The sequence below is a fragment of the Harpia harpyja genome, chromosome 4 (assembly GCF_026419915.1).
Source record: "Harpia harpyja isolate bHarHar1 chromosome 4, bHarHar1 primary haplotype, whole genome shotgun sequence".
In the NCBI taxonomy this organism is placed as follows: Eukaryota; Metazoa; Chordata; class Aves; order Accipitriformes; family Accipitridae; genus Harpia; species Harpia harpyja.
The window spans coordinates 79,271,437-79,294,731 of NC_068943.1; the positions used below are offsets into that span (position 1 = coordinate 79,271,437).

Here is a 23,295-nt window from a genome sequence, read left to right on the forward strand (position 1 = left end):
TTTACTGGAAATGTAAACTGGAAATGTCCACATTTTTATCAGATGTTCTTTTATTTTCTCTGTGCCCTGGGAACTGGCACCTGAATGGAATATAGGTCATAAAGTATCAGTACATTCTTCCATGGGTAGGCTGATTTTTGTGGTTTAATGTAGATGGCTTATCTGAGCTAGTCACGTCTACTCCCTCTCCAGTTGACAAAAGCAGGTCCTTCCAGGGCATACAGATTTAATTCTAGGGTAGACAGCTAAACAAAGCTAGATGACGTGTACCCTAAAATTATACAATTAACCTAAATCACATCCACTGATTATAAAAGGAAACTAAGTATGTGTCACTCACATCTGAAGGAAGGTTTATGAACCTCTTGGGTAAATTCAGCTGACAGCTCCAAAGTTGTTTGCAATTAAATAATTTTAAATCCCTTTATACTTATGTCAGTATAGCCAGCCCAGGGAATGACTAATTCCATCCTAAATTTTCTCTATCATATATCAGTTCAAGTATTTTCCAAAATATTTTATTTTTCCCAATTGTCTTTCAAGGGAGCTGAGGATGTCTAGATCACATTCAGACTTCCACCTCTGTCCAGAGAAATCCCACAGCGGTGTCTGGTTTTCCAGTTAAGTCAACAGAACACTGGAAACAAAGAAAACTCAATTATCTAAATATCTCTATGAAATTAATCCACCATGAATCAACATGACAGCAGTCTGGAAAACCAATGGACATTTTTTCATGGAATGTATCAAATAATTTTTTACATACATTTTAATTGGAACTGTGGATTTTGACACCTCCCTTATGAAGAAAACCATAAAAATTGGTCAGAGTTCTTTTAAAAGTCTTTCCATTTGTCTAAGTTCTTTCATTCCTCCCACTTCTTTTTCTTCTTTTGGGTCAGGAGAAAGTTATAGGCGTTTTTGCCTCCATCTTTTTTAAACACTTTTCTTCCATTTTGCTACAAAGATGGTATGTCTGTCTGCATGACGATGTCTGCACATTACTGCATTAGTAAATTCACCAGCAGTGTTGAGGTAGAGAATAAAGCATACTGAAAATGCTTTAGTGGGTGAAAATGCTCAGACCTGTAAGGATTATTTAGTTTTAGAACAGCTTTGGTTTAGTTCCCTTATTGAGACCAGTGAGAAATGAAATCAGTCTCGACAGTGGAAACTAAAAAAATAAAAACAACTGAGAGGAGGAAAAAGTGGAAAAAAGTAGTAAAATTCAGAATAAAGAAAAAAAAAGAGAAAGGAAAGTAAGAAAGAAATAAAAACAAGTAAGATAAAAAAAATACTCCTTACATCACTTTTTGATGTTTTTGTCAAAAGTCAAAATTTCATGTCATGCCTTGAAATTAAAAGTTTCTTGACATTCTTTGTTTTCTCCATCTCTTCCTTTCTTTCATGGACAGCTGAAGGTCTCATTGTGCTGGATGTGTGTATAAATTGACTGATATTTAATTTCTCAGCTGACTGCGAATCCTTACCAATCTGGATCTGAGTTTCTTTTTGCCTCGCTTTAAATTCCTTCTCAGTGCTTTGGTCATCTCCAGTCTCTTCCCATCCCATCATATGACAGAAAGATTCCTGCAGGAACCTACCACTGCACTCTGCTGTCGTGTATTGTATTGTATCCTACACATGCAGCTAAAGCAGAAACAACACTCTCCCCTTACCTCTACTTGGTTATCGAGATTTCTGTGGATGCACTTCACTTCCATGGCTTTGCATCTATGATTCTCCCACACCGTTCAGTGTCTACTACTCTCTGGGTTGTTCAGCCCTAATCAGCAAAGAACCAATGGAGGTTATTCCCTCTTTGCTGTTTCCTGCCACACCACTTTGATAGGTGATAAGTATTTCCCATTTTTTTCTACCTTCTCCTCTGATGCCTATAGAATCATAGAATTGTTTAGGTTGGAAAAGACCTTTAAGATCATTGAGTCCAACCATTAACCTAGCATTGCCAAGTCCACCATGATCCTAAGTGCCACATCTACATGTCTTTTAAATACCTCCTGAGATGGTTGCTCAACCACTTCCCTGGGCAGCCTGTTCCAATGCTTGACAACCCTTTTGGTAAAGAAGTTTTTCCTAATCTCCAATCTAAACCTCCTATGGTGCAACTTAAGGCCATTTCCTCTTGTTCTATTGCTTGCTACTTGGAAGGAGAGACCAACACCCACCTCGTTTCAACCTTCTTTCAGGTAGTTGTAGCGAGCAATAAGGTCTCCCCTCAGCTTCCTTTTCTCCAGACCAAACAAACCCAGTTCCCTCAGCTGCTCCTCATCTTGTTCTCTAGACCCTTCACCAGCTTCCTCTCTGCACTCCAGCTGTAGGTTGTGCTTTACCCAGGCTCCCTTCCACAGTGAAAAAGACTGGCTGCTCTGAACTCAGGTCTATTCCTTCTTCCTATTTGCACTGCTGCATTTTTGTCTTCACTACTGGAAACAAATTTACCAGGAAAGCTACATAATGCACTTCTTCATTTGTCTCTTTTTAGCCCTTTAAATGAGTTAGTTCAAAAAGAACAGCTTACAGGAGATGCAAGAATCACAGTCTATGAGTGTGATGACTCATTCTGGTCTTCTTTACAGTGAAGCCATCTTTTCATGAGTTATTTATGGGGGTGTTCATACTGTGTAATTTACAATGCTGCTGATGTAGATATCTACATCTGAATAAGTCAACATAACAACCTGGGGGACAGAGTGGAAGGAAAAAGATACAATTCCTCTTAGGAAGTGTAGGGATGGAACCCAGGTCCTAAACACAGATGTCAAATGGGATTTTAAATTCTCTGGAATAACCTGCCTGGCCTCCAGTTCTGGTCAAGAAGGATGGGTCCTATGTCCCACCAGCTGATCTGGTGGAGATGTCTGAGATAGCATCCAGTGTCATCAGAGTGGTTCAGACTATGGTTGACTATTTGAATTGTGCTCTACATGTCTAGCTCAGACTTTTAATTGTATCTTTATCTTTGCACAGATAAATCTCTGAATTTATCCCCTGGTTATTTCTCACTGGTAGGGAATTCCTGAGCCTAAATGACTGTGTAACTACTACAGAAACAAATTTCATTTGCTGCTGGGAGGATGATGATTAAACCCTTGCTGGATCTGCTAATGTCTTAATCAGAGGGTAGCACACCATTCTTTAGGGCAATACTGATGTTTGCCTGTGGATCTAAGTGAAGTGCGATTCTGGGCTTTTAAGCACTATTAACTACACAATTTGGTCACGGGCATCAAAGAATATGTGCTGATCCAAGAAATTTCACTGTTAGTTTCATTAATGTTTTGGCAGTCTAAGCAAAATATAACAATCACTCATTACTAGTCCAAACACAGTAGTACTAACACTCACCCAATTTCTGTTTAAGAACTTCACTGAGAAACTCAGTAGAAACAAATATCTGTCCCTTTTCCCTGAAGTTAAGTTCTCAACCTTCTTGTTATCCAGTACAAGTGTCCTTGTACTGGGATGAGTACAGTATTGCCTCTGACACTTCTGTTCCTCACTGATTCTGAGTTCTCTCAAGGTTAAGTCTTACTGACATTGGTTTTATCAGCCCTCCCCGAATCATGTGTGAATGCAAGACAGCTGAGACAAACTCCCCTAATCCCTACATCTGTTATCCCCTGTCTTCCCAAGTCACTCCCAAGTACCAACAGTTCTTCAGCTACCCAATCCCTAGCTTCACTCCACACCAGGACTCTGTATTTCTGAAGCTTATTGCAATCCCAGCTTTAAAATCCTACAGACATCTGCTAACAGCTTCAATATGCATCTCCCTTTCAGTTCTGTTCGTAGTTCATCATTCTGACCCAAAGTCTTGCTCTTCTGGCCATGAATCCTCTCCCACACACCCATGTATTTAGTACTGCTGTGCATGCACCAGAGGTTTGGCACTTTTAAATACCAGACCCATTCATAGTGATTTGTCTCCCTGCCCGATTGTCAGCACTAGCACCAGAGACTGCAACTAGACTGCCTGTGACCTTAGCTGCTTCACTCACCATGAGATGACAGAGGGCGAACACTGTGTGCCAGAAGATGGAGAAGATTTTGTCTCTCTGCATCCTCTAGATAATGCTTTCTTCGTCTCTTCAGAGTGTGCAGGTTGTTTCTGGTTCCAAGGGTGAAGGTTACATAATTGTGGCAGCAGCTGTGGTTCTGGAGTGCTAACTCAGGTGCCTGGGGGTCCTTATAAAACCTCTAAGGTGTATTACTTTATTTATAATTATTTATTAGTATTTACTAATTGTTTATTTTAACATATATTATTCCTGGACCAGGTGACCTCTAGAGGTACCTTACAACCTACTTTTCTATGATCTCATGATTAATTCTGCATTTAGATGACTGGTAATCTTTGCTTCTGGGAAACAAATAAACCCACAGCCTCTGACTTCCCATATTCTGTAGACATTCTCATCTGGGAATGCACAGGATGGAAAGCCATCATCTAGAATACTCCAGATCACTTAGTTTTCTGTATTTTATGAGTATCCAGGATGAGTTCTCCATAGTCCACTGACAAAGATACATACTTTCAGGAAGTGTAAAACAAATAAATTCAACATCCTCCCTCCCACCCCACCCCTCTCTTCCTGTTTCCCTGTTTCTCTCTTTCTCCCTTTCTTTCTTTGTCCCTTTCCCCAAAATGTTTCTTTTAATTTGTGTTGGCAGTATAGTGAGGGGTCAGATGAATCAGGACTGGGAGGTGCTTACTTCTTTTCACTGCCTCAAAGAATGGGTAGCTCAGACTTAAAGATATACCATCTACATGGCTACAGTTAAGTGAAATTAATGCCATTGTGTATTTATACATTATTACTTAATGTATAGTATACATTATATAGTATATATATACATGTATATTAATTAAAATCATTTGTGATGTTAACAAAAATTAAACTCAACACGGACTTTTAAAAGGTCAATGTTAGAAGCTAAATTAAAGCAGCAGCATAATCCAACAATGCTAAAGATTCATTTTGTGATTCTATAGTGAAGCATCAAATACTGCACCAGCAACACCCATCAAATGATTAATTTAGCTGTTTTCTAGGATTTCTGAAGCTTCCTTTAAGACAGAGGGCAATTCAGTACAACTTGTCCTGTCTACATGATTAACCAAAATGCAACCTTCATCCAGGCTGAGAAGTAACAGTGACAGGACACCACCTGGCAGTGGATACCCCACCCCACAGTCACATATCCCACCTGATATGGAAGTCCTGCCCCTTTTCCGATCACATGGCTGGGTAACCCTGCTGTTCCTTGCCTCTGGGGCTGCTGATTTTGATGCTATTATACCCCATATGATTTTAAATTATGCCCTGTGATTGGTTGCTAATTTTCTTAAAGCCAGGATATACATATATAAACATGCGCATGCACATACATATACATTTACATCTGTGTTCAAATATGTTTACATATGTATATTTAAAACTAAATGTATGTAGTCATAAAAGTGTATGAATAATGTAATTGTTTAGAAAAGATAAGGAATTAAAGTTTAAATGTGAATAAGAAGAAAAAAAATGTACAGAGCTTTCAGGACACTTCATTCCCCTACTGAGCAAGAAACTGTGCCCCCAGAAGATCACAACATGGATCTTTCCAAGGCAGGATCACTTCTGGCACTCCATAGCCCTGATGGGGTTTTTGAAATTCTAGTTTTACCCCTTCCCTCAAATGTAGCAGGCAAGATAGAGGAGGAGGAGCACAGCCTGTGGCTTCTGTGGAAATGTGTGGCAGATGGAATGGCAGATCCAGAGGTCTGGGGTTAGGACATATGTAGAAGAGTGTAGATTTAGACCAGTTATCATTACATAAAACTTTTGTTTAGGGTGTAGATGGATTTTTTTACCATATACACCAGCTGTTTGGATACATGGTGATTGTTCTTAGATTATTCTTGAAGCTGTCAGCATGCACAACTCCTTATATTGTCCCACTGTTAATGTAAGCAATATGAATATAGGGAAACTTTTAGAACAGGCCATTTATCACCTAAAAAGTAATTCACCTGTGTTCTGACCAGACTGTCCTCCTGGCTGACATTATTGTAATAATGGTAAAGGCTATGATGGCTACTTCATACGTTGCAAATCAAAGAATGGACAAGCTATTAATCACCCAAGGTGGAAAGTGCACATGTATACAAGTTCCCAGCCTGAATATAAGTTTCATAGATGCTTTAATTTTTTTTTCCCATGAAACTAAGCAGCTTTCCCCAAGCACTGGGATCTGTGGGTTGCAAACATTGTTTCTTCCAATTTTTTTCAACACTGCTGAAAATCAAAATTATTTAGAACCTTATACAAAACCGGAATATTATATGGTGAACAGCATGGTGCTTGAGGATAAATTTTTGCTATGACATGCAATCAGTTAGGAGATGAATTTTGTCTTTTACTTTTGCCAAAATTTTGAGGGAGCCTTGCATATCGTACAGAAGGAGCAGGGAGTTGGACTTGACGATCCTTATGGGTCCCTTCCGGCTTGAGTTATTCTATGATTCTATGATTCTATGAATGAGATTATGGTGATGACTTCTCTCGCATTCTGTGAAAAACGGAGTGATGAAAATGTGAAGCTGTGTAATATAGATCCCTTTCAGCATAGTGTGCTAGCCTCTACTTGCATGGCCACACAGCAGTTGCTGTTTCTTAAAAGTAACACTGTAGCACAACTTCCCCCAAATCATCATCACTAGAGGAAAAAGCGATCTTGCACACCCTTTTCTCAGTGGATTACATACACAGCTGAAACGGAAAATATTCAATTCCGTCATGAGTTATAAGACAGTGACTCTCAAATGGACAAATGCTACCATTAAAAAAGAAGAAAGAACCCTCTGACTGGGGCAAACTGGGTATTTTTATTAGATGACACAGCAAAAGATAGACCACATGACAACAGCAGGATTTAATATCAGATCTATATGGGAGCATGAGGGTGTCACTATGAAAAAAGTCAGATGGGAAGTTCACAGAGTTCTTAGTGAGGAACTGTACATGCTTCTGCTACCCAGATGTGCTCTTTTTGTCAGCAGGCTATATGTCATTTATTTATATTACTAACATCCTTCAATGAAAAGGTACATTACTATGATTTTACTAGTCTCTATCCCTTCATCTACAAAAAAAATCCAATACCCTCGTGGACACCCCAGATCTTTGAGAAATTTGACAGCCTGATGGCTCGCCAAAATAAAAATATACTTCTCACAAGCACCCTTTCCCCCCATCCTTCCCATGGTGGTAAACACCAATCTATTCTTTCCCTTTTGCTGCACTTTCACTGAAACCTGCCAGGTCCTTCGGACCTGCAATGGTGAAGGAAGAGCCCTTGTGGGCACCTGGTTTTCCCTAGAGTAGAATAACGCTCCTTGTTGTCCCCGTGTACATATTCCTGTGAAGTCCATTTTTTGTCCTGGACTTCCATTTGAGTGGGCAGTGACGCTTGTACCTCGCAACACAGCACAAAGACCGAGGGTTGCCTCAGTTATACCGCATGGTCCTCCTGGTGGTCTGAGGCCGTGTCAGGGAGCCTCTTGCTCGAACTCAGGACTGATCTCTTCCTTGCGTGAGGTGGGCGTCTCTTGATTATCCTGAGAAGGTCGGTCCTCTGCCCTGCAGACATGTTTAGTCTTCTTCATGTACCCCCACCCTGTTCAGTGCTCACCCACCCCTTTTAAGCCCCCTCCCCATCCCCACAAACACATTAGGAGTTGTTCAGCATACATGTAAAGCAGTGGTCCCCAACCTGTTTCTTTTTTTATTCACCTTTAAACTGTAATTATGTATTTCATTATGTCTTATTAAACAAGTGTATTATACATACATATACATACTTACACATAGTTTTTGTGTCTATACAGAGTAGGAGAGTACTTAAAATCTGAAATATTTTGTGGCACAGGAAACTTTACTAGTCTACTGCCTGTAGAAGAAAAACAACATGATGATGACAATGAGGTATTTTGAGAAAATTGGACAAAAAATAAGCTTAAATCCGCTGGTCAGATATCTCACTACAATTAAGGTTGGATGCCAAACATTGCTATGTATTTATAAAAATGCACATTTTCCTTATTAATATAAATTATTACTGGTGTATTATTACTGACCCATATTACAGTGCCAACACTACTACTAATATTTAAAAGGAATCATGGGAACAGGATCTCATTGTACTTGGCATTGGTTGTGTACACACATGTGTAAAGTTTTCCCAGAACTGTTTATGGTTTAAGTATATGAGAGCAGACAAACTTTCTACTCCAATGGAAAGGTACAAGGAGATGATCTTGACAGAACCATAAACTGTGTCAGCATGTCAGGAGCTCAGCAGCCCAGATCAAGAAAGGCATTTGGAACTGGTGGGATAAGACTTCTTAAGTATGTTTTTGATCTGGACCACAGACACCTACCTCTTCTGTAAATACTGGACCACAGACACCTACCTCTTCTGTAAATACTTAAAATCCTACTAATTTCAAATGGATCTCAGGAGAGTAGTGAGAACCTCAGTGGAGAGAGATGTGCACCTTCACACTATGATTCAACTCTTCTGTATTACAGGGTAGAAAGAATTACCCTTCTCTACTAACATTTCCCCATTGCCTATACATCGACTCAAGGAAAATAGAGACAAAAGAACAATCAGAAAAAGATGTGTGCAGTCATTGCAAAGCTATCTAGCAAGAAACCTGACAAAAGTGTTAATCTATTCTCTTACCCCAAGACCATATCATTTAGATCAGTACCAATTATTGTCAGAAAAAGATAACTAATTTGTTATTAAATATAATTTCTCACACACTTCTGAAAATAATTAATAGAAAGAAATGTTAATATGTATTCCTTTTGTTTGAAATGCATTCTTCCATAAAAATGCATTCACAGTAAGTGAAACATTTTTTAGATACAGTTTTCAGTAATGTAAGGAAATTTACTTACTTGCCTTTTTTGTTTTGGCTTTTATTAATCCTCCTTTACACCAAAACATGATAGTGTATTCATTACAAGCATTATATAACATATCACGAATACAGTACATTTATTTACTTTATATAGTGTGCTGTGTTTGGGTTTCGTGTGTATGCACATACATACATGCATATATATGCATTAATATTTAAAGTATGGGGAAGACCCAACAAAATGCCTGTATTGGGGCCTTTGCAACTTCTGCTTCTTCTTTATTCTTGTTCATAGCATGAGTTTGGCTCCGTTACAGCTTATTATGAACTCTGAATGAAATTAATGGTTTAAATTAATTTCTGATAGGCACCTAAGGAACCAGACATGGGCACTGTCTCAGTTCATGAGGGGGGCCTGAGACTATCTGTGGGACAGCAGCACCTGATGAAAAATACCTACCTTTTCAAGATGTGTGCCGTGGTGGTTTTGTGGAGGGCTACCTAAGGGTAATGCCTATATTGCATTCTGTGACATATTCACGAAAATCTGTCTTCCTCATGTAATCTCAATACTATATGCTGGGGTTTGCAGGTAAAAGTAGATCAGCTCCTAGAAACAAAGTCAGTAGAAGCTTAAATGAAGTTTCCTTAACTCTGGTTCTCCAGTGTTTTAATTACAAAGAAAAAAGGGTTCCAATGATACACAGGCAAGTTAAGTTCCCTGCAGGGGTTTAAACAAACACAGCATTGCAAAATGTAATTAACCACGTTGGCATTAACTAGTTGTTGTGAAGTTTCTGAAGTCAGGCAATGAATTTGTCCTGAGATCACTTACATTGCCTTTCTCTTTAACAAGCAAACTGAAAAAAAAGAACATGATACTGAAAAATCTCATTCCCCCTTTACTGCCTTTACTGTCAGTTAACTAAGTCAGTCAACTGGAACCTGTACTGTTTCCTAAAAAGACAGCCTTCAAAGATCAGCCTAACCACATTGGTAGTGAAGATTTCTTTTGTTTGACCTTAATATGGAAATTGTAGTTTGAATGTTGCTGGATTAAGCCCAGGCTATTAACCAAGCCAAAGTACCTGCTCCATTTGGAATAAGCTTTAGAACCCTTCCTACATTTAGTGGTTTGGAGGAAATTTTGTTCAATGTGTGGAAATTTCATTGATATGTAGGGAGGTGTATGTATATGACCTTGGGATATATGCAATTAATGCAGCACTCTACAAGGTGAAATCTTCTAGAAAGGGAAGGTGATAATAATTTTAAACATCTGATTTCATTCGTTCATACTCATTCTCACAAAGGTTTCACTCATTTCTGCTTCTACACACCCATAACTATTAAGATGCTTGTGTCCAAATGGTCTGGTCATTATCACTGGCATGCAACCCCGAGGTGTGCAAAATCCCTCAGTTTCACCATCCTTCTACTTCTTATGTAGGTATTTTATGGGTTGAGTCCTATTCTTCATCTAGTTTTATCTTTTTTGCTCCTGTTTCTTTTTTTGCTTTGTGCTCTATGGTTGTTTGAATTAAATCACATCAATATAACATAGTAATTAAAACACACTATTCTTTTAACCCTCTTTCTACAGTTTCTCCTGAGGCTTTCAAACACAGATCTCCATTCATACTTCATTCATATCAAATTTAATATTTCCGTAACAAAATTCTATAGGGCAAATTTCTCATTCCTGAGTCTCTTTGTATTGGTACCAAAAAGAAGAAACACCACCTTGAATCACCTGGCAGTCAGCTGCACTGAGGCAAGAAAGGAACTTCATGTCTTTTATAACAGATGTCTGTTTGCTAACTTTCACTAAAACTCTTTACTAGTTTCTCTTTGTTTCACAGTTGTTGCATTACTACATTCTCATTGGACTGAACTTGATATTTTCTTCAGATGATGTCTGTTAATGTGCAGGTGATTTAGAAACCATTATCTTTGTGGCTGCTTTGTGTATTTTTACCTTCAAAGTTTGTTTTGTTTGTTTGCTTTTTATTAACCAATGTACTTCCTTTTTAATGTTGCTTTTTTTTTTCAAATTCGAGGAATATTTTAATTCATTGAGGGATAAAATATTTGTTGGGATAATTGTTCCCGAGAGGGAAGACAACTGTAATATACTTTATTCTAAAATGTCCTAGCTTTTGAAACTCACATTATTGTATTGTTAAAGTCAAAGCTATCTTTTGTTCCCTAAACTGAGGTTTATAATAGGATGGAAAGCCAGAATTAGTTCCATTTGAGGTCAAAGATTTCACTAAGTTAAGGCTAAAACTAGGGTAAAACCAGGACAAGGGATAAAGTAGCACTGGGGAAGAATGCAAGATTAAGTTTGGATCCACAATTAGTTACAACAGGATAATAACTAGGAACAGATTTAAATGTAATTTAAGGTTACAGTACTATTTGGAGTTATTGCCCAAATGAGTGAGGCTTAGGAATGTATTTACTTAGTGTTTGGATGGGGGTCAGGTTACACCTCTACTGGGTGCTAAAACTACCTAAAATAACTAGTTTACACTTGGACACCTGTACTAAACAAGTCTAAACTACACAAGTCTGCCTTTCATCACAGCAATCCCTGACTGTAGGTTGGTTCATCACACTAGACTTTGGATGACCAGACTCTACCTGTTTTTCAATAATGTAACCTTAGTTTCTTAGCTCCTGAGAGCTAAGATAACACCTGTAAGTCCTACCTGGCAACTGCCCTGCCCTAGTCAATATATTCCTTTGGAAGGAGTAGTTGTTTTACTATTTTGACTTGGCCAATTGTATAAACTATAGAGAATAAATTAAGATTTTATTTTATAATTATAATTGTATAGATACAATTAAGATTTTATGAGATATAGATAAGAAATTTCTTCAAACCTCATATTTTCTTTTTTCTTTTTAAATAATTACTCTTAGAATACAACCAGCATTGTATTAGATGCCAACAACTAGGGAGACTGGGATCCAGGGGTCAACTACTAGGCAACTGAGTGTTTGAGCCAAGCTGCTGGAGGATTCACCTTGTACTTATGTATATACATACATATATATATATATATGTATATATTCTCACCAGTGGACTTCCATCCTGTCCAGACAGAGAGGGGAGTAGTGTGAGGCTGTTGGTACTTTCTGTGTTCATGTAAGTGCTCTGTGTACTGGCCATGTATATATATATATATATACACATGGTGTGTATGTGTTCTCTGTGTGTGTGTGTGCCTACTGGGAATACATTTTCAGCCTTGCTACTGGTTGGACCTCGGGACGTGGAGATGCATCAACCTCATCTCACTTGGGCTGTCAGATCCAGCATGATGTATTTACCTCTAACATAAAGATCTGTCCTAAGGAGTTATTTTTTTTCCCTCTAAACGAATGTGGCAGTGCAGCTCATGCTCACTGCTCTGTATTCATGTTACGTCCAGTTAAGCTAGATCTTCCTCTGAGCCCTATATAGCATCTTAAAGCATAATAATTATTCTTATATGCTCACATTTGGTTTGTTTTTTGTTTTGGTATATTTTTTGGCTCAAAGTACATGAACCACAACCCAGAAATATGTTTCAGACATGATGTTGAATACAAACGTGCCATTATCCAAGACATACTGCAAGGGCATCCAGGAGTGCTTGAGAGTGCAGCAAAAGCTGGGATAGCTTTTCAAGATTGTTTCTGGGGAAAAGAGTCAAAGCTTTTGTGGTATCAACCTTACTGCCAGTACAAAACTGAAAATGGAATTAACTTTCCTCAGAACTGCTCCAGGCTTCAGAGCATCCCACCTGAGAATGGACTTGGATCATGAAGTGTGAGTAATCCCAGGGAAGAGGCATTGGAGGCAAATCACACAAGTAATTCACTTGGCAAATTGTAGATATTGCCTAAGATGACAAACGTTAAAACACCTCAAGGCAGTGAGATAAATCCAATAATTGCTGTCCCATGCACTTGATAAAGAGTAGCTTGTCTCCTACACCAGAGCTAGAGAAATCTGAACTCCAGCTCCCTTACTCCTTCTCTGATAAATGGATGTCACTCCCCTTTTTGAAATTAGAGCAGCTCTTGGACAACTGTCATGAGGTAAATTCTCCTTGCAGGTAACTATCTTCTCCCGCTGAGTACAGATAGGGTCTGGACAATGTGGTTAGACTTTGTCAACTAAATTTTAGGCAGCTATGTTTAGCTAAGTGAGATGAATCCTATCTCCCTGCATTCAAATGTGCTACCTAGCAGATCATATTGCCTGAAAAAAAAAAAATGTCAGTGAACAACCTTTCTTGCTTGCTTACTTGCTTGCTTGTGTCCTTTCTCACTTGCTCACTCTCTGCACTCCTAATTAGCTAAGGGCTTAAAGTTATGTGGCATGCACCCCCTTCCCTGTTGCCTTAAACCAGCCAATCACATATTCAATTCTGACAGTTTTACTAAGCAAGACAGCTACCTGTTGCACCTCTGCAATCTTTGACAAGTCCTCAGGTGGGATTATTCGGTATGAGGAGAAAGCAATACTTATTGAGCTTGATTTCGTATTACTCTGGGGTAAACACCCAAAACATTTAAAACATTGTTCGGTGAAAATAATTGTTTCTTTGTGTTCAGTGTGAAATCAGCTTAGGCAGCTAGCTAAGGTGAGGCTTGTACATTACAAATATCAAAATATTGACAGGAAAACTGCATCATTAAAGACAGGGGTAAAAACCTGAGTGCCAGCATATTTATATTGAGCATTGAGACTGAAGAAACAGTTCTGATTTTCCAATAAGAACAAGTAACACTGAGGACAGCCACCTTGCAGCTTCCACAATATTTATAAAGTCCTTGAAGATAAACTATTGTTAATTTTAGTGTCTAATGTATTACATAAAAGTGAAGTGTTATCTGCAAGGCAATCAATCTTTTTAGCAATCAGCAGGAAATTTGACCCTTCCAAAAATTCTGCAAGGAATAACAAATGTCTTTAGAATACAAATGGCTCTTTTGTAACTGAAGAATCCACACCTCACATCATCTTTGCTGATTCCAAAGCTAGCTTTCCCAAGAGAAAGTTTTCCATCACAGCTCTTCATCATCCATATCACAAGCAACAAACCAGGCCAGTTTCAGAGAAGAAACTCCACAATCTGCTAGATATGTTATTTCAGCCTTCCTACTGACATAAATGCAAGGATCAAAATAGTTTTCTAGCACTTCTGAGGTCTTCTGGGTATGATTAAAAAGGTAGCTATGTTACAAGATGGGAAAAAATTGAGTAGGTCTGCAATTGCATGGAGAATCATTAGAATGAATGAATAAATGAAGAAGAGGAAGGAAGGAAGGAAGGAGGAAGGGAGGGAGGGAAGGAGGGAGGGAAGGAAGGAAGGAAGATATAGGACATCTCTATGGAAATTCCAGTTGAATCCATTCCATAGACTGAATATTTGCTGGAACATGGACAACTGAGACAGTGTGGTTTATTTTAGGGAAAGCATTATCAAGATCAAGTCTTTGCTTGACTTTATAGATAAATCCCCAGAATGGGATTCATCTGACTAAACACAGATGTGTAATGCCATATGAGATTTTGTGGTGGTACATGCCAACTGTCTCCAGCTGCTGCTCCGGAAGAGCATGATACACAGCTTTTCCATAGATGCTGTGTCACATCTCTCAGCTCTGTAACTATAGAAAGATTGTGCATGAACATCAAAAATGGTACTGGGCACCTATATTTAGTCAAATTATGCTCACCTCTTTTGACTATAATGAAAGATTTGAAGCATAACTTACATGAAGACATGTAGAGTGCAGACATGTAAATTTAGGTGTAGAAATTCTGAACTGAATCCTCCTGTTTAGAGTCAGATGAGATTAATCTTATGGTTGACTGTTTTCAAGTACATACTGGAAGACTTTGTGCAAAGAGGAGTTCTACAGGTACAAACTGTTATGCAAGAAAATGAGCTGAAGAAATTCAATGACCTATCATATTTGATGAATAACAATAGAAGATCAAGTAATCTTTTCTGAATAAAAATGTCAATGAGTAATAACTAGTTCACCTAGTGTTATTTCTGTTGATTGCATGCTACAGGGTACCACTGGAGCAGGAGAATTCTGCCACCACTGCGAAAAAATTTTTCCGTGTTGGTTTTACTGAAAGTGCCATGCTGCAGTATAGTATCTTTACAAATTTCCTCATAATCTACTCAATGACTTGGCTTCGAAATGTCACCATCATCACCACAGTAATCACAGATCAACAGCTCCACAAACCTATGTACTTTTTGTTGGGAAATTTAGCCTTCATAGACCTCAGTGAATCCTCAGTAACTCTTCCCAAGATGCTATGGGACCTCCTGTCTGAGGGTAAGACCATTAGTTTTTGGGGATGCATTACACAGATGTTTTTCTTCCATTTCACAGTAGGTGCTGTGGCTATCCTCCTCATAGTGATGGCTCTGGATCAGTATGTGGCTCTCCATAAACCGTCTGCTTCTGTCCTTCCTTCCTCCCTTCCTCCCTCCCTTCCTCTGTTCCCCTCTTTATTCTTTTCTTTCTTTCTTTCTACTGAATTTCAATTTACTAATAAAATATAAAAACATAATTGTTGCTTCAAAACACAAAATTCTTCTCAAGAGTTAAGACTGCAGGCATGCATTAGGTGTGGTTGGGATGGAGTTAACATTCCTCATAGCAACCCCTATGGTGCTGTGTTTTAGACTGGTGACCAAAACATCATTTATAACACACCTATGTTATAGTTATTGCTGACCAGTGCTTACACAGCGTCAAGGCCTTTTCTCTTTCTCATGCTGCCCCCCAACCACAAGTAAGCTTGGGATGGGTAAGAGGTTGGGCAGAGACACAGCCAGGACAGCTGACCCAAATTGTCCAAAGGGATATCCCGTGCTATATGACATTATGCTCAGCAATAAAACTGGAGGGAATTTTTCCAGAGTAGCCATTGCTCTGAGAGTGGCTGGGCATTGGTCTGCTGGTGGTGAGAAACTGCTTTTGCATCACTTGTTATTTTCTTTTATTTTTCTCACTTATTAAACTGTGCCTATCTCAGCCCAAGTGTTTTTCCTCATTTTTGCCTTCCCAAAACACAGCACCATACAAGCTGCCATAAAAAAAATTAACTCCATCCCAACCAGACACAGTGCAAGGTGGAGGACAGCAGAAGATTATTTAAATTTATGTATGGATTTTAGCTCTAGATTCAGACATTTAGTATAAGATTCAATTGCCTATACATAAGTGCCTTAATCTCTTTGAGGTACCCTTGGAATATCAAAGTAGTCCAATTGGCCCTGGCTGATGTGGCAAAAGACCTGTGGGAGTCCTCTTGTTCATACAGACTGACAGCCCAAGGACAGATAGAGCATTTAACAGTGTCTGAAATGTCGGTATGAGTGAGATATTGTCTTAGCACGACTTAGCATGTCATTTTAGGTGCTGTAGATTATCTTTCCTAATCTTCAGCAAGACAGAATTGAGTCTCTAGCAGACTTTGTATCAGATCTGCCAACACTGTGTGGCTGTTTTGGATACCTTGACGCCTCTGAAATGAAACTGAGATATCTATGCTTGCACAACTGAATCCTCTTTAATTTCTGTGCTTAAAGGTAGATATTTATACATGAAGTATGTGTCTAACCTGTCATTTAATAAAAAAAAAAAATCTAGTAAATAACTGCAAAGGTCTACTGAAATTGTCACAGTTCTAGATCACATGACCTCTGAGGAGAGGTTAAAGGACTTGGGTTTGTCAACAAAGAAAAGATTAAGAAAGATCTAACAGTAGCCTTCGACTTCTTTGTTTGTACATATTTTTGAACATTCTTTTCTAATACAAAAGAGAAACAACTATAATTTTGCAACAAAAAGTGGGAATTCAAATACAGTGATCACATTGAGTGGCACTCATTGGCTTGATTCATTTGACAGCTTACAAACCTTCAGCCTAGTCTTCAGCTGCTAGTTCAGAAGGATGCAGATCTCTTTTAAGTGTTGTCTCACACCTGGACATCTCACAGACTTTGGAGTACCTCAGGTGACACTAAATGCCTATCTTAAAGCTACTGAAGGAAAACCCAGTAATGCCCTTGACTATAACGGCAATATAGGGAGTTAATTCAGAAGTACACATCCTCATGCGTCCTTATTGCCTCATATACTGTCAACCTTGTCAAGATGACACAGAGACCATAAATAAGATATATTCACCCAAAATGTCTTGGTGAGTCTAGTTGATGTGGTGGAACCTAAATAAAATAAAAGCTTTTTTTTTTGGTGGATATGTTCAAATATATTACTTGTGGTTACTCCCTAAAGACCAAAATCTTTAAAACTTCCAGAGTTAGTTTTTACTGAAATATAAATTAGAAGAACTAACTTTTGAAGTAAAGATGCCTCAGAGTGGTTACCTAAGGTAGAAAAGCAATGATCAAAAAATATTTTTTTACAAAAAAAATTTCTGTCCTTCTCATTGTACTTCTTGATTACAGGGTTGGTTTCAGTCAACTCAGTGACTTACAGGTATCTCTCTGCAATAGCTGTCTCGTACCAACTCATCCCAGCAGTCTGACAGTATCTCAGGGAGCTGCAGGCTTCCAGAACTTTTCTGTGACCCTAAAACCCTCACATTCCTTAACCTGTAGACCATAAGCATGTCTCCTCATAGCATGCTCGTTTGGTTTAAGAAAACTGATCTTATCTTCTTCCATAGTGATTAATCTGATACAGACAATCCCAGTCTAAAGGAGTATAACATTCAAAGTGTGAACAAACAAATAAGACAGACACTGTCTGTCAAATTGAATTAATTGGTCCTTTAGAGTGTAGCTGTACATTGTAAACAAAAACTTAGTAGATAATCAGTCACAATATACTGGTAAGAATCAAAATGTTCATGGGTATCTTAAAGTATCCAAATATGGAAGTATTATTCAGTATATGAAGGAAGGATTTCAAGTGGCTATTAATGGCACAAGTTACAGGCATTAGGAAAGACTGTCATCACACACTACTAAAATATTGCTGGGGAAAAAATGGAAAGGAGAAAAATATATATGGCTCTAAACCAAATAAGGCAGGAGGAACAAACATCTCATAGGCAAGGGAGAAAGCATAGGAAGATGCATTTTTAAACCTGGGAAGAATCTCTTATGACACTAGACTTCTCAGTGAAGCTACGAGTACTATATTCCAAATGATCAAAAGTAGGCTGTACATGCAACTTAGAGTTGTGTCAATAAGAATTAAGTGAGCTGAAGAAGAATCATTTTGTAGCATAGATTGATTTTTATCTGACAAGGATGTAAAGTGACTGGTTTTCAAAAAGACAAGCCACTATGCATTAGACATGGTAACAGAGAAAGAAATTATGCCAGTGAAAAGCCAGCAGGATCCCTTTACTCCTGAAAATAACAAAAAGGGAATTTCAGGGGAAGATTCAGCACACCTTATTGAGTGTTAAGAGGACGCAACCTGCCCTAGACTCCACAGACTGTATTGATGGGAACTGCACTTAATGTAAAGGGACCTAAGCAGAATTTCCTCTGACTTAGTTCTCCAGAAAGGATTTCTCATCTGTAAGTGTCTTTGCTGGAAGTTCAGGTATTTCAATAATGATAAGTTACAATAGTTACAAGGAAAAAAGGTGACCATTCAGCAGAGAGCTAAGCTATTCCCTTTTCTCCTGAGAAGAGAACCCTAGAAACAAGTCTCCTGATGGCCTTTTTCATTTCAGTATTTCTTAGGGTGTAGACCATGGGGTTCAGCACTGGAACAAGCACAGTGAAGAAGATGGAGGCCACTTTGTCCAGTTCAAATGTCTTGAAGGGCCGAGCATAGATGAATATTCCTGGAATGAATGTTATGCTTACTGCCATTATCTGGGCTATGCAGGTAGACAAAGCTTTGTGCTTTCCTTCGGTGACTTGCCTCCTTATCTTGACTAAAATGACAGTGTATGAAATGAGCAGCAAGACAAAAATTACTATGAGGAGCAGTCCACCATTTGAGACCATCAGCAGCTCCGTCAGGTAGGTGTCGATGCAGGCCACTTTCAGTACTTGTGGGACATCACAGTGGAAATTGTCCAGGGTGTTAGGACCACAGTAAGGCAAAGGGAGAAGCAGAGCAATCTGTGTTGCAGAGTGAATGAATCCACCTGCCCATGACCCTGCCACTAGACCTAAACACAACTCACGGTTCATTATTGTCAAGTACTGCAAGGGCTTATGGACAGCCACATACCGATCAGCTGCCATCACTGCAAGAAGGAAGATATGAGCACCACCAATGAAGTGGAAGAAAAACATGTGAAGGATGCACTCCTTGAATGGAACAGTTTTGTGCTGGGAGATGAGACCTGACAATAGAATGGGAGTATTTACTGATGATTCGGTGATATCTGTGAATGCTAAGTTGGCCAGGAAGAAGTACATGGGTGTGTGTAAGTGGTAGTCAGTGATAACAGTAGTGAGGATGGTAATGTTTCCCAAGCAGGTCATCACGTAGACAATGAAGAAGACAGTGAAAAGGAATTGCTGAACCTTAAGACTGTGGTTGAAGCCCAGGAGGACAAATTCCGTCACAGGACTGGTTACATTCTGTGGCTCCATTCATTACCATCTGAGCATGTCTGTGAGAGGAACAAAGTAGAGGGCAGACTGAGGAAAGCAAGCTTTTCAACACCAGAAGAGATTATCTTTCCCCTCCCCGGGCTCAGAAACCCCCATCCTAGAAACCTCCTTATACACCTGCACTATACATTGGAAATTTTGTTCAGTGGAGGTAGTCTCAGTGTTGGGAACTGTTTTCTTTGATCTTCAGGTTGGCTCCTCTGCATCTATACCCTTAAAATCCAGTGTAACTTTACAACTAGTTGCTGTCTTCACAAATAGGCTTCTATTTCCCCAGTAATGCAGGCTTTGCCCCTCCTTGGTGCAACAATACTTATTTCTAATATTACCTTTTTCCATTCACACACCAAGAGCCCTTATTCCACGTAGGACTGCTTTGTCTGCAGTCTCAGAGTTGCCTGATTCTTATCCTCCACAGAGAACTCCAAAGAGAAAACAAAATTAAAAAAGGCCACTCATACATCATTCTGTCTAAGCATCGAAGTAGATGCTAGGGGCAAAGTTACTATGAAATCTATATGAACTTTCCTGGGTCTGAACAAAAATGGGTTTGCTATAGCCACTAAGGGATTCCTGCTCTGGCAATCATTAAGAAAATAAATACTTTAGCGTATTTTATGATGTAGTAGTGTTTACTATGTGAACAGTATTCTATTCCCTGACCCTACAAAGAAGTACTTTTGACAGCCTTTATGTCCCCAGTGCTCATTCCAGGACAAGAAAGGCTTCTATTCTGCCCTACCTGCTCTAGTTCACCCTGTTCCCCCTGTGTCTGTGAGGACTCCATGTCACATCTCAGAGCTTTCATTTTCACATCAGACTCTCTTCTCTCTGCTTCCTTTTGCCATTCAGTCTCACTCCAGAGATCTGCACTCTAGCCCCTATTTCTCTCTTTGTCTTAAATTCAGTGACTCAGCATATCAGACCCTTTGTATACTTCACCATTTACCAAGGCTGTTTCCAACCCACCAGAAGGCAGAAGTTCCTCATGCCCATTCCATTCTCTGTGTGTCCCAATTACCTGCCCAAAACATGTGAAATCTTTGTTTCTCCCATCTGAAAATGTGAGGCATTATGCATTTCTCCAAGCATCCTTTATGCTCCTTCCACACTTTCTCAGAAACCCTGTGAACTCTTCTTCTCATAAAATGTTTTTCTCATTTTTACCTCAGTTCCTGTCTGTACTGATCGGATGACAGATTCTCCTGTGCTATGGACAATAAGCCTTGCTTGCTGCTGCTTGCTTGCTTTTGTAGGGGCTGAAGTTTACAGAGTCAGTTGGTTTGACTCAGTTCATCTGAATGGCTGGCATGGACAAAGCCTGAATTTGGGACATTCCTTCTTTGTGTATTCATCCCTTTTCCTGGAGAGTCAGATGTCCAATTCAGAGAGAAACCACAGGATAAACTAGATCAGGGATTACCGGGGGATTTGGGCTCATGCCATGGTTGTGTCATTAAAGAATTTAGAGTAATCTAAATTATCCTATTTTAATTTTCATTTGAAACAATAAACTTCTGCTCACAGATGCCGTGACTACCAATATTTGTTTAATTTGCTAGTCACGGTTTGTCTGCTATGTTCCCTGAAAACAGAGATGTCAGGAAGCAGGAATAGTTGCCTGCTCTGCAAGGGAAGGCAAGCCAGGGGCTGAGAGTGACAGCGAGGCAGACAGGAGGAGCTGACCTCACCAGCATAGGCAGCAGTCCCACAGTACATACAAAAAAAGAGCAGAGCAGAATCATTGACAGTAACCAGTCAGCCAACAGCCCAGTGATTGCCAGAGGGAAAGGGATGCCAGGGAACATGACACCACTAAGGTCAATGTGATAAGTGGACCAAGCAAAGGATAAGCTGCGTGAGGGAAAGTTTTACACTCACACACACACAAACACACAATTAACTGAGATTTGCCAAATTTACCCTTCCAGTGAGCCAGCATAGTCAAGCCCAGGGGAAGATGACACTCTCCAGCCAGTCTCAGGACTGAGTTCTTGGGTGGCAGGTTGGTATCAACACATGACACTTCCTCCTCAGGTGCCCTGCATCTGCACGCTGCAGCAATGTTACCCTCCTATATTTACTACAGCAGATGTCAGTGCAGGCTACCAGTCAGAAAGTCCATGATGACATCATTCCAGCAGTTTCAGGTATTGTTCTATTGTCACTTGTTGATCCAAGGTTGTTCACATCTTGTTCACATTGTCCTTTTTGCCATGGCTCACTACATTCAGCTTCTGCTTGCACTGCAACTCAGGTCTTGGACAAAACAAGGCCATGATACTCCCATGTCAGCTAGACAATTCCACAGTAGTGAAATAGGTTGAAATTTAAGCCAGGAACACAAGTAGTCAAGTTGAGGTAAAAACCAGCAAGATACAAGGCCAGGCACAGCATACATGCAGCATAGCTAGGGCAAGAAACAAGAGGACCTAAGTTTAAACACTTAAGTCCTGAACCAATCGGCATAATAGAGTTTCCAGATGAGGCTTCCCACGGCTTTCTCATAACTTAGATGTTTCACAGCAAATTAATACAAGGTTAAACCACATTATATCAGTGCTGACCTTGAACACAGGCAGCTGAACCTTTGGGGAGATAAGAGACAGCAGAGAAGGGTTACAAAGAAGGATGTTACAAGCAGGTCAGGGCACTTAAAGCCTGTTGCTGTACCCATTGTCCCATCAAGTCTGAGAAAGTAATCATGAGTAAATTGGGAGCATTGGCTGAGGAGTCACTGACATCTAGAAAGGCCAAGCTGGCCAGCAGAAAGTACATGGGGTTGTAAAGCCATGGGTCGCTGATGACTGTGACAACGATGGTGAAGTTCCACAGACAAGTTATGACATAAACTGTGGAGAAAAGCATGGAGAGAAAATACTGAACAAAGAGTTTTCTGTCCTCTGAATCTTCCTTCTGTTATATTTTCTGGGGACTGCACCATGCCAGCTGTTGATCTCAGATCCTCTCTCTGAAGCACCTGTGAGGTTTACTAACAGGATCAAGAAAAAAAGAAAACAAGAACAGTGTCATTTGGGAGATTCAGGGATTGCGTCATAAGGGAATGAATTAAAAAGTTCATGGTTTATTTTATTCCATAGATGGTAATCCCACAAGCACAAGAGGCTCAGCAAATGTCCTTCTGTGTTAAGCTCCATAAGCCCAAATACTTTATGTGTCTCCCTACAGTACTATGAGTTACATGCCAGGATCATATCACTAGTCAACAGGTAAAATCTGGCTAATCAATATGTTTTTGGCTTATTAGTTGTGTTGATTAATGGTATGTGAACTTTAGTAAGAATAACCCATTTGTCAGCTCACAGCTACAGAATCAGCAAATTACAGAGTCATGTAGGATTAAAGCACCTCTGAAAGTTTTCAGTGCAGCCTCCTGTTTAAAGCAAAATGCTCAGGGACCTATCCAGTCAAGTTTAGAGTATCTCTTAGTATCTCTGTGGCAATGTCACAGCCTCTCTGAGCTGCTATTCCAATGTCTGTCCACTCTTGATAAAAGAAAGGTGTTTTTTTTAACCTGAGTTGGGGTTTGTCATGGTACAACTTGTGTCTTATGCTCCTCATCCTAACACTGTACACCTTTGAGAAAATTCTGTATCAGTCTTCTCTACACCCTTCTATTAGGTAGAAGATAGCAATAAGCTCTCCCCTTAAGGCTGAACAAAATAATTTCTCTTAGCTTGTCCTTCT

The 23,295-nt window shown here is 39.4% G+C and overlaps 1 protein-coding gene across 1 annotated transcript; it reads right to left on the reverse strand.

Moving 5' to 3' along the window:
- Positions 1-18,618: 18,618 nt before the first annotated feature.
- On the reverse strand, positions 18,619-19,566 carry LOC128141223 (olfactory receptor 4D1-like). The gene has a single exon (XM_052785830.1). It carries the CDS (start codon positions 19,564-19,566, stop codon positions 18,619-18,621), a length of 948 nt encoding a protein of 315 aa, XP_052641790.1.
- Positions 19,567-23,295: the final 3,729 nt, after the last annotated feature.